Below are 18,346 nucleotides of genomic sequence, written 5' to 3'. Positions count from 1 at the left end.
GTCACTGCAAATTGACATAATATAACTTGCCTCTCAGTTCCCAAGTTTATTTTTCAAATTTAAATTTTTTTAATGTGCTTTTCTGTGTCCTCTTGATAATTAATTCAAGCGTGAATATAACCAGAATTGCAAATAAAGTGTAAGAGAAAAATCTTTGTATTTGTATAAGAAAATGTATGATATAATATGTGATCTTGTGCTTGAAAATACTATGGAAACTGTTCTAAAGCCTGTAAACACTATGAAACTGTGTGATCGCATTATTATAGACCCAAGACAAACTTGTGCCAAGTGAGTATCATGCTGACATATAGAAACTGAAAATAATCCTAGCCAAGAAATTTGTTATACATTTCAATAACAATAAGGGGTTTTACACTATTCCATACCTTGGCTGATAGATTATAGACTGAAAGAAAACCACCAAAGATCAATTGGTTGGTTTCAAAATTACAACTTCTAGGACTGATATCATCTAAGCCTGGAGAAGTTGATTAGACAATAGGCCCAGGGTCTACTTTCCTCAAGGAGATTAACTGCAAACCACCATACATTTCATCAGTAACACCCAAAGTATAAGTCTCTTGTCATCCACCCTCTTCTCCACCCTGAAACTCTCAGTCCTTCTGGGCCCCTGGGTCAGCCCTCTCTCAACCACCCACCCTAACAATTGAGATGAACTCTCTGGAAATAAGGCTTCATTCACTAAATCTTCTAAATGTGCATGGTTTCCTATCTCTCTCTCAAGTGAAGTCTTCTTGTTATCTTCTCACAGTCAGATGGCTCAGCATCAGGACCTGGGGTTTTTTCTTCTTTCCTCCCCATCACCAATGTTAACAATTATCATCTGCCCCTACATCATATATAATAGCCTCCTCCCTTGCCCCTTAGCTGTCACTTAACTAAATCACAGAAAGTAGTTCCTAAACTGGAAGAAAAAGTTGTTGGATCTACCAAAGTTTGCCCTAGTTAGTAATTTCAAATCATGAAAAAGTCCAAAGCCATCTTACCTAAATTATTTATTTGTACTTGGCACCAAAGTCAAGTTTGAAAATCTAGGAAGAGTATAAAGAAGTCTTTTATCCAAAGCAAACTGGTTTTGGTAATGGGGAAGTATTGAATGTGACCTGTTTTGTTTTATTTTGGTTCCCAGTTATTAGTTTGAGCAATCAAATGATTTTTAGAGAACTACTAGTTGGTCATAAGCCTCGGTTATCCTCCAGTCACCACCACTCATGGAAGACTTTGTCAGGTGATCCATAGTCTTCCTCTCCACTGCAAGTCCTGCCAATCTCCTACCAAGTGAAGGACCTCCAGCACCTTGATCTTGGGTGACCTCCTCATGACATAGGACCATCTCTTTTGCACCTCAGCAGTTACTCATTCCACTAGGAAGGCTTTGGACTTTGTCATGCCTTGACATTACTAATGAGGGCATTTCTTGGTAGATCCCAACTACATTTTCTTTCAGCTTATTAACTAATTTATTATCTTCTCCTACTGTGACCAATCTGCTGCCTCACAATGGCCTCCAAAAATTGTCTGCTTTACTGTCCCTCCTATTATCGGCCTCTAATTTCTTCAGTTTCATTCTCCTTTTGATTAAATTCTATAATCCATCATTTCACTCATAATCCTATCCTACTTGTCTTGCACAAGTGGGATCCACATAGATGGTGTCCATGTTCTCTGGCCTTGCACTGGAGTCAGTCACTCAATCTACTTACATTTTTAAACAAATGATAAACAATAGGTTACATTTTTCTGGTCAACATACTTCACTCTTTTCAGTGTCTATTTCTAGTGTATGTTACTCTCCTTTAGACATGTCCTTAGAGCCCCAGCTTTTCCTTTTCTTATAGCCACTTCATGGAATATGTTGAAGCCTTCAACACTGCACCACCGCATTCTTCCACACATTTTTCTTCATCTTTTTCAACTCATCTTACATTGATTTGCCATTTATCTTCCTTTAAAAAGTCATTTCCTAATAGTTGGATCCCATCAACTCCAGTCTTCCTCAGAAATATATAATACCATTTTTTTCCATCTTACACATTTAATCACTCCATCTCAAATCAATTCTTCTCAATGGAATTTGAACATGTTCATGTCTAATCAGTTATAAACCACTCTTTTAACGTCACATTCATATCCAATCACCTTATCTTTCTTTCCCACCCTTCTGGGAATGGAAAAAATTTCCATTTTCTTATGTCTCATTTATTCAGCAATTTGTGCTAATCTGTTTTTTGACTATGTCGCTCCATCAGAATAATTCTCAAAAAGGTCACTAATAATTGATAACAACTAAATCCTATGGACATATTTTAATTCTATTTTGAATACTTTAGCTCACACATCAGGCCACGGGGAGATGGAGCGAGTGCGGTTGCACTGACATGGGTATATAGGTGCAGACCTGTGTGTCCTTGAGCTAGAGAGTGGGTTGTCTGGCTTCTGATCTGGAACCTTCTTTGTGCTAACAATGAAAGAATGAATTAAAAATGGGTGATGTTGAGAAAGGCAAGAAGATTTTTGTTTAGAAGTGTGCCCAGTGCCACACCATGGAAAAGGGAGGCAAGCACAAGACTGGGCCAAATCTCCATGGACTATTTGGGCCGAAGACAGGTCAGGCTGCTGGATTCTCTTATACAGATGACAACAAGAACAAAGGCATCACCTGGGGAGAGGATACACTGATGGAGTATTTGGAGAATCCCAAAAAGTACATCCCTGGAACAAAAATGATCTTCGCTGGCATTAAGAAGAAGGGAGAAAGGGCAGACCTAATAGCAAAAAAGCCACTAATGAGTAATAGCTACTGCCTTATTTATTACCAAACAGAAATGTCTCTTGGCTTTTTTATGTGCACTATAATTTAATTGATGTGATACACCAGAAATCAGATCATGAATGACTGACAAAATTATTTTTGTTGGACAATCCTGATTTAAGTAAAACTGACTTGCAGTTAAATTAATATTTTGGTTATATTCCCACTTCAGTAAATTCTATCACTGTTTCCCCTTTTTAAAGTTATGGTTGGACTTAATTAGTAATGTTCACAGAAATGGTGAATGACATCTGAAAACTGGTTTTATATTTAGTTTTATAGAATTGATTATGTGAATATGTTTAAATATGGGGGAAATCCCTTCACTCAGAACCAAGCATGATTCACATTTGTTTCAATTTGTGTTCATTAGCCTATTAAAGGCAGTGGTTGAAGATAAAGAAGCAGTGTCTACTTTATATTTTTGTTGACCATGCCAATTTAATTAGAATTCCCTGTATCTAAAATGCTATTTTTTCCTTATGGAAAGGCATTTTAGTGTGATTTATGTATGATATTAAATAAAGAATATTTAACACTTCTCACATTTTATAGCTGATCTAACTGATGCTTTTAAGTCAGCATAATACAATAACAAGTTAGACTTTACTTTTTAATTCTTTATTTTCTAAAATTAAGTTATCATTTAGGATTGTTTTTAAACAACTATTCAGAAACAATACTATGGAACATCTAGGTGGTTGGTAGTGGTGCTTTTGCCAACTTATTAGATGGAAAGATTAAGGTAAAAGAGATATACCCATCAGTACAAATTTGTAAAATATGTTACCATAAGATTTAAGATAATTAAATTAACAATCACAGATCATGAAAAATAAATAAATAAACAAATACTTTCAGCAGTGCTGGGTATTGTTAACCATTGTTTATTTCTTACATTCTCTTCTTTTTATTTCAAACATTTATGTGTACATACACTCAAGTATGTACCTTCTGGTTTTTCTTCTTTCCCTTTGGCTACTTCTTAGTCTTTTTCATAAAGTCAACTTCCTCTCTCTGACCATTGACCTTAAGAGTTTCTCAAAGCCAAGAGCAAGTTCATATTCCTCACTCATGGTACAGTTTCTCCCTTGATATCAACGATAGCCATGACTTCTCAGATTTATCTCTCTAGGAGGATGTGGTTCTGAGCCCCAGGACTCTATATCCTAACACCTAACTTTACATTCTATATGTGTATACTAAAACACTTCAAACTCAGCATAGTTAAATATACACACAAATCTTAATGCTTCAATAGCATTAACTTATAAATTTGTATGCTACTGCAATTACTCTAGCTGCATAAGGCAGATGTCTCCCTAAGATTTATCCTTGGTCTCTACTGTTTCTCATTTATTGTTCTGGTTTCTCAGAACTTCTATAAATTTTAATTAATAATACCTTACTTATATGTTTTCACAGTCCCTGCCCTTAGACATCATTATCTCTGGTATAAATACATTGCAATGATTACTAAACAAAAGCATGTTCTGCATGAGGGCAGTCTCGGCATTTTGTGGGAACTTGCTAGATGTGTAGATTCTCAGGCTACCCCCAGAACAACTGAATCATATTGTGCCTTTTAACAAGGACTTTGAGTGAATCATATGCATACAAGTTCAGAAAAGCACTGAACTAAAGAACATCAAAACTTCCCCACAATTCTATAGGCCCAATGCAAGCAAGTTAATTTCTACCACCTGAAGATTAAGACAAACAAGAGTCTTTTCTCATTAGCAGTATGTTTAAACCCTCAAATTCTCCAATGAAAGAAGATACTTGTAGTTAACACTTTATTTTGTTGATGTTGTTTGTAATTAAGGTTCTTGAATTGCAATGTACGTGACTGTGGCTTAACTCCAAGTGGAGGAGGGCTGGAGATAGGAATTCTCATGCATCTTCTTATAGCTCCTAGAAAAAGCATTAGAAACAGCAAACGAACCAACAACTTCTTATTTTTAAGCAAGTAGGAAAATCTGTATTAAAAATCTGAGTCTGTTCAAAACCCCAGATAAATCTCAAAAACATGTTGAATGAAAGAAGCCAGACACAAGGAAATACACAGTGCCTTGGTCCCATTTAAATGAAGTTTAAGAAAAGGCAAAACTTACATCAGCACAGAAGAAGAGTGTTTACCTTCAGAGGAAAGGGGAAGATTATGACTACAGAGGGACATGTAGGAACTTTCTGGGGTGATATTCCATGGATGTGGGAATATGGCACATATAAAAATTCATCAAATTGTACAATTAAGATGTGTTCATTTTATCATATGTAAACCATTTTTCAATATAAAAAATAAAAAATAATATTAAGTAAACTTATGTGAAATATGATTTTTATAAGACACAAAACTTGAGTGAAGTAAGCATGGTGGCAAATGCCTGTAATCTCAGCGACTCAGGAGGCTGAGGCAAGAGGATTGTCAAGTTCAGGGCCAGTCTCAGCAACTTAGCAAGGCCCTGTTTCAAAATGAAAAAATTAAAATAACTTAGGGTATATCACAGTGTTACAGCACCCCTGGGTTCAAACTCCAATGCTACAGGGGAAAAAAAAAACTTGGCTGAACTTACTTCAGCATAGTATTTGAAAGTTTGGTGTTACCAAATCATAGCCTAAGCCAGATCTCAGAGAACTAGGGTTCCCAGGACTATTCTACTTTGGGGAACTATTCTAATAAAGTTCTTTGGAAAAATATAGTTCTACTCTGTTCTAATGAAATGTTATTGGAACACAGCCATGCACATTGGTTTGCAGGGACTATAGTCTATCAAAGCCTGAAATAGTTTGTAGCTGACCCTTTTCAGAAAAAAGTTCACTGATCTTGACATAAGCCAATGGTTCATAACTTTTGGGGACAGTTTTTGAATCTTTTGGAGAACCCAGGAAAGAATATAGATCATCTCTTCAGGAAAGTATATAGCTTTTTAAATACAACAACTATGGGCTGGGGCTGTAGCTCAGTGGCAGAGTTCTTGCCTAGCATGCGTAAGGCACTGGGTTCGATCCTCAGCACCACATAAAAATAAAACAAATAAAATAAAGGCATTCTGTCCATCTACAACTACAAAAAAACTTTAAAATAAATAAATACAACAATTATTTGCAATTTTAGAAAATCTATATACTCTCTGTGTTAGGTGCAGGGCAGGCTGAACTAAGTTGTCTGCAGGGCAGGCTGAAGGAATGTTAGCTGCAGGATAACCCACACACTCAAATCCCCCTCTGTCTGGTCCTTTATCACTTGTTTGCATCAAGTCTGAACACTCAATCCCACTCAAAGCTGAATACTTGACCCCTACTCCTCTGGTGCAACAGAAACCCACATCTAGCCCCTGCCCCATCTGCCTGAAGGCAGAAGATGACACTACTGTATGATCCAATCACTGTATACCAACAAGGCAGCTTGCAGACCCAGAAACCCCATTAGATTTGGCTATAAAACCTCCCTCCTGCCGGGCCCCTCTCCCTTGCTCTTGCTCTCTCTCTCTCTCTTGCTCTTGCTCTCTCTTTCTTCTCTTGCGGTTGCTCTCACTCTCTCCTCTCCTCTCCTCTCCTCTCCTCTCCTCTCCTCCTCCTCCTCCTCCTCTTCTTCCCTTCTCTCTCTCTCTCTCTCTCTCTCTCTCTCTCTCTCTCTCTCCTCTCCCCTCTCTTTCTTCTCTCTTTCCCCACTCTTTCTCTCTCTTTTCTCATCTTTTGCACTGCTGCAATAAAGATCTCTTGGTCGCTCTGAGTGTTATGGTCATTTTCCTTTCACTCTGAAGCACGGTCATCAAGCCTCAACTTAAGACCTCTGTCCAAGGCTTTTTATCACAGATTACTAATCTGCTCTCCTGAGAACAATCCACAGGTTGGTTTTTTTTGTATTTAACCACATCTGATTGAACTTCCTACCACATCCTCCTTTGTGCCATGGAACTACTGCTGGTTATAGCCAATAACAAAATTACCCAGATCACAAAAGCTGAATATCTAGTCCTACATCAAGCACTTCATGTTCATTGTTTTTCTCAAGGGAACAATCTGCATACAACCCAAACTTGAGAAGCCTTTCTGAAATGTATGCACTTTGGTACCAACATAGACCAAGGCCTTCAGAAGTGTGTGGGGGTTTTTAGCCCCCTGTTCCCTCCTGACCTGCGGGAGAGATTGGGGGAGCACGCCCCGACCAGGATGGGCCAAGAAAGGTAAAGGACAATCAGTTGCGCCAGGGAGAACTGTCAAAGCAGGAGCTCATTTAATGAGAAAACATACACAGCTAATATAATGTACAGGAGCCAATCAGGATAAAGGTCAGCAGGGTGGGGAGAATTTACATCTACACCCATCCTACAGTCAATAATGGGAGACATAAGCTGTCCTTGAGGGCCGAAGGGTTCTGAGCCTATCCCAGAGGTGGTCCCGTTCTTCATCACAACCCACGGCAATGCCTTCTGGCTAATCCCTAGGTGCTCTCTTAGCCATATGTGGCCCCAGGACTGGGAAGTGGGTAGCAGCCAGCAAGTTAAGTTTCCTCTTTTCTGATGCAACATGCCCCACTTTACATCATGCCCTACCCAAGTGATGAACTGGAAGTCCCCAGCATCAGAATTAGAAAAAGCACAAGGCAATAGCTTACAGAGGTGTAAGAGGTGTCCACATATTAAAAATGTTGGCACCTCTATTCACTTCCATAGAAACCAAGAATACAGAGGAGGTGAAAATGTGTGGATTAGACAATGGAATCTGTGAGGATGTTATGAGCTCTTTTTCTGCAGGGTCATGCCTGTGCATCTATTTATGTCCTGTGGTGCATTCATATTATAGGAAGCTAAGAAGTAATAAGGAAATGGATGAATTAAACCAATTTATGAAAACAAAAGTTATTATTTTATAAATGGTTTAAGCTTCCTGGGAGCAATGTGATAGCTTGATTTATGTTCTTTTATATAGAAAGATAATTATGAGTAGCAAACACTCCCTCTGTTTCTGTAATTCTGATTTCATCTTAATGGGCTCACATAATATATCAAAAGTCTGCTTGGTGGGGGGCCTGCCAGGTTATGAGCACTATTTATGGTGCTGAAAGAAAGCACTTACAGAAGTCATTTGATGAGGATATGGCAAGTTTTGACCAATTCCTAAATTAAAAAAAAAAATCATACAAAACAAAGACACTCCAGTCAGCATGGTCTCTGATCTAATGCTGATTCTACAATTCTTCATTACTACTTTCCTTGTTGCTGTATGAACAGTGGGTGGCATTTTACAAAAGCTAATTAATGCTGGTATTTTAAATTGCTTGAAAATAGAAGGAATGTGCCTCATGCTGACAATTAGTTAATCAAAAAAATAGTCATTTCTCTCACTGTGCAAGCTTTAGCTCATTTTATAAAATCCATTCGCATTTCTTTCCAGAAGCAATGTTATAGATTCTCTTCTCAGTAGAAAGGCTTCATGGGTTAATCAAGGGGTTCAATCTCTAATTCCCATAAAGTTGTTTTAAAGTAAAAGGAACATATTTCTGTCCATATTTGCTACTTATTGTATCAGTTTGATAAGAATCCACAGATCTGTATAGACATTGACTTCTTATGAATTTAACAAACAAGCATTTAATTACTCAGATAAGTATATTTTTAAAGAGAACTGAGTGACCCAAACTCTTGTTGGTATTAATTTGTAGTAGTTAGCATTGTCAAAGCCTCAGAGTAATTAGCATGCATCAACTTATGCAAAATGGACATCTAATATGGAAAGATTATGACTTTCAGAGCAATCATATTTCAGAGCCAGAATAGACTCAAAAGAATACAAGGCTGACATTAGACTCCTTGGCTCCCAAACCACAAGGAACATATTACATTGAGAACTCTTTAATAATACAATGAGAACTCACTTAGTGGTTGCTTTAGTCAAATTTTTTGCTGATATGACCAAAAGACCAGACAGGCATAATTTTAGAGGAGGAAAAGTTTATTTGAGACTCACAGTTTCAGAGGTCTCAGTCCACAGAGGGCTGCTCTGTGACAGAGGTGAGGCAGAACATCATGGTGGAAAGATGTGGAGGAGGAAAGCACCACTAGACATGGAACCAGAAAGCAGAGAGAGCTCTTGTTCACCAGGGACAAAAAATATATATCCCAAAGGTACACCCACAGTAATCTGCTTTCTCCAACCACACCCTACCTGCTATAGTTATCACCAAGTTAATTCCCATCAGAGGATTAATGCATCAATTAGGTTAAAGGTCTCATAACCTAATTGTTTCACCTCTGAATTTTCTTATATTATCTTACACATGAGTTTTTTGGGGACACCTGATATAAAAACTGTAACAATGATTCTCATCACCCCTTCTGCATTAGTCAGATTTTTGTCACTGTGACAAAATATCTGACTAGAAAAATTTAGGGGAAGAAATTTTAGCTCATGGTTCCAGAGGTTCAATCCATGTATGGCCAACTCCATTGCTCTTAGCCCAAAGTGAGGCAAAACATCATGGTGGAAGGGCATGGCAGAGTCATGGAAACAGCCAGGAAACAGAAAGGAGGAGAGTAGGAGGAGCAAGAAACAAAATATATAATCCCCAAGACACATCCCCAGTGACTTTCTTCCTCTAACTCTACCCTATCTGCCTACAGTTACCACCCAATATTCCATTTAAAGTATTAATCCATCAAGTGGATTAATCTGTTGCTTAGATTACAGCTCTCATAATCTAATCATTTTTCCTGTAAACATTCCTGTGATAACACAAGAGTTTTGGAAACACCTCATATCCAAACCATACACTTTCCCATTGGTTTGAAAGCAAGCAGGCACTTTTCTCCTCCATCAAAGTATACCAATAGAGTTCCAATGCAATTCCTTCTCTCAACTCTTCACCTTTCACCATCTCATGCAGGCTGAGGGTAGATGTTTGACAATGCTGGCAAAACTACTATTATAATCTCTTTGCATATATTAACTGATTCTAGCACCTTGATTTAGAATGAAAATGAGAGGACATGTGTTGAACTTTTAATTTTAAGGACACCACAGAAGATAAAATAAAAAGCCTAGAGTGTGTACAAAGAAGGGAACCAGGAGTGTGCATAGAGTCAGAGTCTTCAATGGCTCTACCTTTAGTGAAAGAGTAAACTGTGCTGCTCAATTCCACAAAGAAAGACATCACAGAAATTGCCTGTCTTCCTTTACCTCATTATTTATAATCATGAGCTAGTTTTGATACTGAAAAACCAGCCTCTACCTCAGAGCAAAGCCTGTCCAAGGAAGGGACATCACCTTTGTCCTTGCACTCCTGGGCACATTCCCACCCTGCTAAGTGGTTTATCTACAAATAACAGGAGAGATCTGCTGTGCCAGGTGTCCCTGACTCAGTCAGGCTAGGTGGAGACCCATAGTAATCCCCTAGCAGCCACCAAACAGCATGAGACAGGGAAATACCTGGGATGCCAGATGACCCTCCCAGTAGTTTATGGTGGTTGATAAAGTGCTGGGAAACCATGTAGTTCAGTATGAACACCCCTCTTGGCTTAAACCAATCAGTTCAAATGAATACCCCTTTTGTACTGACCAATCACCCCTACCCAGCTTGTTCCTGCCAGTGAATGTGCTAATCATGTTTTAGAGTTGTTATTTGATTTTCCCGCGGTGTGTGATGATTTGCTAAGAGAGGCTATGATGTATGTGGAGGTCCCTGCCTTCTCCAAAGAATGCATAAAACTGCTGCAAACCCTGGGCTCGGGACCTCTCAGTGTCACCAGTTGCTGTGTGCGCGCAGAGGACCCAGCTAGCTCGCAATAAACACCTCTTTGCTGTATACATCGATCTTGGTCTCTGGTGGTCTTTTGGGGGTCCCAAATTCGAGCATAACAATACTGCTTTTTGGCCTAACTTTATACAATCTGTTTGGTTTTAAATATCTTAAGTCAGGAATTTCCTTCAAAGTAATTCTATTATTTAAACATATTTCTAATATTCTGTAGCAAGCAATATTAGAAAATTTGTCCTTCCCTTATTATAGTGACTTAAATAAGAATAAGAAGGGACTTTCTGGGTTGTAACTATTACACAGAATCTTTACCCCCTACCTCAGTAGCTAATAACATTAAAAAAAACATGAAAAAAGTTAAAAACCTCTAAAACTTTTCAGTAGAAACCAAGGGGCCAGGGTGGGGGTGGGGAGGGGGAGACAAGGGGTCTCATTGAAACCAGAAAGTGAAGCAAATCCTTACTAGAGAAATGTATGTTCACTCAGTCTTCCAGGTGGTCCCAACAGAACATCAACATAAGCTGACATTAAAAAATTAAAAATAAATTGCAAACCACAAAAATAAATTGCAAACCACATGAAAAAACAAGGCACCATGAGGAAAAACTGGCTGTAACAAGAACAGAATCAGATGTGTGGTCTGCTAATAGTGGAATTTTTAGATGCAGAGTATGAGAATGCATGTCACTAAAGAAATGAAAGATAGTATTAAAGTAGGAAGAAATAATAAGAAACTATCAAACTTGGTTAGGCAGATTTCAGAAAGAAAGAAAACATCTAAAAATATAAATGTAATAATTAACATTTATAACTCAATTGATGGATTGAATAGCAAATTATGTGAAGAATTAATGGACCAGAAATAAATCTGAGGACAGCATGCAGAATTCGAATGCTGACAAGATATTTGTTCTTCTGAATAGCTTACAGGTTAAAAAACACATCAATAAGAAAAATCTTGAAAAGAATTTTTGAAGAAAATTAGGATAATGATCTTAATATTTCCTATAAAATGAAGCAGAGAAGAATGAGGAATAAAATGTCTAAAATAAAATGGGGAGCTTCCCTTTTCACTTATCAAAATATTTAATAAAAACGTAACAGAAAAATGCAATATTAACATAAGAATTGACAGACAAATCAATGTATTAGAATATGTAGCTATAAAATATATTCTGATGAGGAGGAAAACTTACTAAAGAAAGCATTCCAAACCAATGGAATATTATTTAGACACATTTATAATATTCTGTAGCAAGCAATATTAGAAAATTGGTCCCCCACCTTATGATAGTTACTTAAATAAGAATAAGAAGGGATTTTCTGGGTTGTAACTATAACTCAGAATCTCCCCCTGCTCACCCCAGTAGCTAATGAAATGAAAAATAAAACATGACAAAAGTTAAAAATACCTAAAACTTTTCAGTAGTCACCAAGGCGCGGGGAAGGGGGCGGGGTGCAGGGAGAGAAGGGCTCTCACTGCCCACTGAACAGAGTAAACTCCGAAAACTTTTGAGAGCAAAGAAACAGAAGACCTTGGCACTGAGAAGAAGGGCTAGGATGACTTGGTTCCTAACCCCACCCCACCCACAGCTTTGGAATTTGTACTGTCAAAAGTATCCTAAGGCTGGAGCAATGGCACATGCCTACAATCCCAGGGAATTGGGAGGCTAGAGCAGGAGGACCCCAAGCTTGATGCCAGCCTCAGCAACTTGATAAAACCCTATCTGATAAAAAAAAAGGAAAAAAAAAGAAAGAAAGAAAAAAGTGCCTATGGGTTTAATCTCCAGAAAAAAAGCAAATTATTAATTAATTTTTTAAATGCTGAGAATAAGGAGAAAACAAAAGTGAATTATGTTTAGGATGCTAGGAGAAATAAAGAGAAAACAAAAGTGAATTATGTTTAGGATGCTAGGAGAAATAAGGAGAAAACAAAAGTGAAATATATGTAGGATGCTAGTAAGCCATAATTAGTCGATTCTTTCCTTGAAAAGACAAAAAATTTTTAATTGTTAGACTATTTATAATAGTAATTTGGAGTAATAAAAAGTATGACTATACCTGTTGGCTATTTCTTTGCAGAAATGTCTATTCAAATCCTTGTCCCATTTTTAAAATAAAGTTGTTTGTGGGGTGTCATTTGTTTGTTTGATTTTGTATTGTCTTGTCATGATTTTTCCTATTGATTTGAATAAGCTGCTTACATATTTTGGATATTAACCCTCTATTGGGTATATGGTTTGCAATGTTTTCTCAAATCTGGACGTTGCCTTTTAATTTTATTGATTGCTTCCTCTGTGGTATAGAAACATTTTAAGTATAATATTCTGTTTGTTTATTTTTCTTTTGTTACCTGTGCTTTTGGTGTCACATCCAAAAAGTCATCACCACAGAACAATGTTATGGAGCTTTTCCTTGTTATTCTAGGAATTTTGTGGTTTCAGATCTTACATTTAATTTTTTAATCCATTTTGAAATGTTGCTCAACATCTCTAATTATCAGAAAAATTTAAATCAAAACCCTGATGAAATATCACCTCACAGCTGTTTAGATGGCTATTATCAAAAAGTCAAAAAATAACAAATGTCAGAGAAAAGAATTTATGTATTTATGTATTATTAGTAGGAATGTAAATTGGTAGTAATTATGAAAAAACATATGGAAATTCCTTAAAAAACTAAAAATAGTTTTCACATGTGAGAGAAAACATTTGACCTTTGACTTTCTGAGTATAGCTTAATACACTTAGCAGTTCCATCCATGCCAATGACACAATTTCATTCTTCTTTATGCCTGGGTACAGCTTCATTGTATGTATACCACATTTTCTTTATCCATTCATCTATTTTGATAGACATCCAGTCTGGTTCCATAACCTGGCTATTGTGCATTATGCTGCGATAAACATTGATATGAATTGGTATGCATATAACACTATAGTATGCGGATTTTTGTCCTTTTAGATGAATACAAAGGAGGAGAAAGGGAGAAAAAGGGGAAGTGTTGGGGATTGAAGTAGAGCAAGCTATGTTACATGTATTTATTAATATGTCAAAATGAACCCCACTATTATGTTTAACCATAACACACTAATAAAAACATTTTAAAAAAACTAAAAATAGAACTGCCAAAAGATTCAGTTATCTCCCTCTGGTTATATATCCAAAGGAAAAAAATCACTACCTCAAATATACTCTCCCATGTTGCAGCATTATTCATAATGGCCAAGATGCAGAAACTATCTAAATATCTGTTGGTGGGCGAATGAAAAAAGAAAAGGTAACACACACACACACACACACACACACACACACACCATTGTGGAATATTTTTCAACCTTTTAAGAAGAATGAAATTATGCTACTTTCACAAGGTAGATAAACTTGAAAGAAATTATGTCAAGTGAAATAAGTAAGGCACAGAAAAACATGATCTCATTTATATAAGGACTCAAACTGTTGAGGACTGTGGGTGAAGCTCAGTGGTACAGCAATTGTCTAGCACGCAAGAGGCCCTGGGTTTGACTACCAGCACTTCAAAAACAACTTTTTCATTAAAAAAAGACTCAGAAAGAGAGTAGAAGGGCAGTTACTAGAAGTTGAAGGGTGGAGAAAATGGGAGATGTCAGTTTCAGTTTCTTACCACTGATGCTCCATAACTTCCTGGCTATTGCCATTTTACACTGGAGATTCATTCCTAGGAGTTAAATTGCCCACACTTCATTCAGCACCTGGTAAACCCTCACTCCTCCCAATCTTGCCTCAGAAACAGCAAACAATCCATAACTAATCCTGTTTCCTCAGAATCCTTCACAAGGAGCCCAAACTGTCCATTAAATCCTTCCTGCTTCCTGTTGAGCAACATTCCGGGGTTCTGTGGAGCAACTTCCCTGAAACTTCAAGCCAATAAATCTAATTTAGTCAGTCTACAGACTTGTTCCTGGTCTTCTTTGGTTGATTAGGATTCAACATTATCAACATAATGGCAAGAACTAGGGTTTTGTTTTTTTTTTAATCAAGGCAAAAATACACACCTCATAGAATTTATCATTTTAACCATTTTTTGGGTGGAAGTCCAGTGACATTAAGTACATTCATATTATTGTGCAACCTTCACTAGCACCCATATCCAGAAATTTTTATCATCCCAAGTTGAAACTGAAACAAATTGAATTGCCTCCCTTTACCCACTTAAAAGGCAATTCTCCTGCTGAGAGAAGGAATCTTAAGGGGCTACGTCCATCCTCACTCCCTGACCAGCACCAAAGAAGCAATAGATTGTGAGTGGAGATTGACCCTCAGTCCCATCTAACATAGGATAACTAAACTTACGTATGTATATCACCTCTTTTTTTTCACTTCCCTGCCCTTCTCCTTTAAAAGTTCTGCTAATTTTCAGGGATTTCAGAGTTGGAACTTTTGAAATAATTTTCTCCCATCTTCCTTTAAAGCTGGTTTTGAATAAAACCCATTTTATTCTGAGTATTTCTGGAGCACCAAGTGTTATGGCCCAGCCTCTTTCCTCCTCCAGCAGGATCTTGTAACAGAATTTTATATCCATTAAACAATAACCCCAACTCTCCCCTCACCCACCCAGCCCCTGGCAAGAACTACCCCACTTTGACTCTATGACTCTATTCCAGGTACCTCACATAAGCAGAATCATATAGTCCTTGTCCTTTTGTGACCGGTTTATTTCATTTCACATAATATCCAAGCTTCATCTGTGTTGTTGTGTGTGTGTTAGAATTCACATTCTTTTCAAAGCTACATAATATTCCATTGTATGTGCAAACCCCATTTTGTTTATCTTTTCATCTGCCAGTGAATGCTTCAGTTGCATTCATCTTTTGGCTGTTGTGAGTATAGCTGCTATGAACATGAGTATACTAATTAATATCTGTTTGAATTCCTGTTTTTAATTCTTTAGGGTATATACCCAGAAGTGGAAATACTGGATCATATGGTAATTCTAAACCCTTGACTTTCTGAATATGGCTTATTTCATTTAATATGATATTCTCCAGTTCCATCCATTTGCCAGCAGATAACATGATTTTATTCTTCTTTATGGCTGAGTAGAACTCCATTATGTATATATACCACATTTCTTTTTTTTATTGCTTTAAAAAAATGACAGTGGAATGCATTACAATTCTTATTACATGTATACAGCACAATTTTTCATATCTCTGGTTGTATATAAAGTATGTTGACACCAATTCGTGTCTTCATACATGTACTTTGGATAATGATGTCTTATCACATTCCATCGCCCTTGCTAATCCCTTGCCCCCTCCCTATCTAGAATGCATCTATTCCTCCCATGCTCCCTCTCTTTACCTGTATATATTACTCCCCATGAGTTAGCCTCCTTATATCAGGGAAAACATTCAGCATTTGTTTTGTTTTGTTTTTTTGTTTTTTGGGGGGGGAGGTGATTGGCTAACTTCATTTAGCATTATCTTATCCATTTATCTGTTGAAATGGAGAAAACTATTATGTGTGTTTGTGTAAAAAAAAAAAACCACTATTGCTTATAACTATAGTGCACTAAAAATAAAATGAAAAACATCATGTGGGAGGTCAGTACAGCAGGCCTAGACTACAGAACCATCCCCCCAATCCCAGCCATACTGCTCATGTCTGTCTGCTACCTATCATTCTGACTATGTCACATTACATGTTTCAAACATTCCTTGAGATGTTACCTTTATAAGAGAAAAATTATCTGTGAAGTTCATTACCATTCTATTATTTAGTCAGAAATAAGTGTTTGGGAGATTTCAGAGTCAGGACGGTAAATAAAGCAGCCAGCGATTCTCCTTTCCTGAAGTTATAATAATATATACAAAATTCTTTAATAAACAGAAAGCTATACTCCAGATGCAACCAAAATATAAAGAGGCACAGGTGAATGCCAAATACCTCCTTTACCTAAAAGGAATAAACCAAAGGTCTTGGGGCAGAGAGAAACACTGCCGTTTTTGAGAACTTCAAACCATCCTCCCACTTCCCAAGCCTTGCTGTGAGTCAGTAAAATTCTGGAATCTGTCAACATTTACTCAAAACTAGAGACTGGTCTCATCTCCTTGTCTCCTTGCCTTGTCCTCTAGTGGATTCTTTCTAATACCCTCTCTCCACCACCTTGATGTCCTTGAACTCCAACCTAACATACACACAATGGAGTTTTACTCAGCCACAAAGAACAGAATAATATCATTTGCTAGATAATAGATAGAATTTGAGATTATTATGTTAAGCCAAAATAAACCAGACACAGAAAGTCAAATGGTATAACTTTTTCTCAGATGTGAAAGCTAGAAAAAAAAAAAAAAAAGGAAGATGATCTCATGAAAATAAAAGGGATACCAGGAGAGGAAGGGGATCATGGTGTGAGAGGAAGGGTAAAGGACAGATACTGGGAGATAAAATTCACCAAGGTATGTTATGGGCATGTACAAATATGTAACAACAAAGGCCACTATACTGTACAATTATAATGCACCAATAAAAAGGATCTTGTAAAAAGGCTGAGGCAGGAGGATCACAAGTTTAAGGCAAACATCAGCAACTTTTAAAATCCTGTCTTAAAAATAAAAACTAAAAAGGGTTGGGGTTGTAACTCAGTGGCAAAAATGTCTCTGGGTTTAATCCCTAGTACCCCCTTACCAAAAAAATCTTATAAAAAATAAAATAAATTTGTAAATAAGAAAAAGATGTCGAAGTCTCTAAGAAATCTTGCAGTAAAGGAAATTGATTCGGTGTTGCTCAACTCAAAATTTGCCAAGGTTTTGTGTCCCCTTCTCAGGTTTAACTTTTCACATAACATGTATTAACATCCATGATATAGTTGTGGAGACACAAGTCAGAAATGCTGAGTGAAGAACCTAGGATCTGGGATCTGGATGTCCATGGAGCTGAGTTGATCCTGGGCTTCCACCTCTGATGTGTGGCTTCAGCAAGTTGCTTAGCAGTTAGATCCTTCATTTTTTCACATATAGGAGAATAACTGTAAAACACTGTTATGGACTGAATGTTTGTACCTCCCGATTCACACGTTGAAGCCTCTAATGCCAACATAATGGTGGGGTGGACCTTTGGGAGGTAATTAAGTCATTAGGATTAAGCCCTGGTGATGGGATTAGCGCCCTGCAAGAGAAGGAGCTCCCTCTTTCTCTCTCTACCATGTGAAGACAGAGCAAGAAGGCCATCCTTTGCCAGCCAGGAAAAGAGCCTTCCTGAGAAACCAAATCAGCTTGCGTATTATCTTAGGCCCCCCAGCCTCCGGAACTGTGACAAATAACTTTGTTATTTAAGCCCCCAGCTTCTGGTGTTTTATTCTAGCAGCCTGAGCAGACTAAAGCTTCTGCCTCCTAGGTTTCCCTTGGAGGCATTTAATGAGAGGACAGAAAACTGCACATATAGTTTCCCCTGCCTCAGATGTGGCTCGTACTTTCCACTCCCATTCCTAATTCATCAGCAATAAAGCCTGAAGTCGGTGCACTAAACCTGCACCTTCATACACCCCCTGGGAGGGTTCCCAGTAGCTGCTACTGACCTGGAAGCAACTCTCAGCCTCCTAGAATTCAGATAACCAACATTACTAGATATTTTCTATTGACTAACAACACCAAAAGTATCATATAAATATTTTTTAATAAAAATTATAAAATTTAATTTTCTTTGGATATATCATACATTTTCATTAATGGGATATCCTGGGCTAAGAGGATACAGAAATAGGACAC

At 37.4% G+C, this 18,346-nt stretch overlaps 1 protein-coding gene across 1 annotated transcript in view; it reads left to right on the top strand.

Annotated features, from left to right (window-relative positions):
* The first annotated feature begins 2,507 nt into the window (after nucleotides 1-2,507).
* LOC114083542 (spermatogenesis-associated protein 31D4-like) overlaps nucleotides 2,508-18,346 on the top strand; it is a 75,433-nt gene continuing 59,594 nt past the window's right edge. The window contains 1 exon segment of the mRNA XM_071600385.1: nucleotides 2,508-2,814. Within this exon segment, the coding sequence (XP_071456486.1) occupies nucleotides 2,508-2,814 (307 nt within the window).

The sequence above is a fragment of the Marmota flaviventris genome, chromosome 13 (assembly GCF_047511675.1).
Source record: "Marmota flaviventris isolate mMarFla1 chromosome 13, mMarFla1.hap1, whole genome shotgun sequence".
In the NCBI taxonomy this organism is placed as follows: Eukaryota; Metazoa; Chordata; class Mammalia; order Rodentia; family Sciuridae; genus Marmota; species Marmota flaviventris.
Note: the sequence above shows the minus strand (reverse complement) of the source record. Positions and strands in the feature narration are given on the sequence as shown.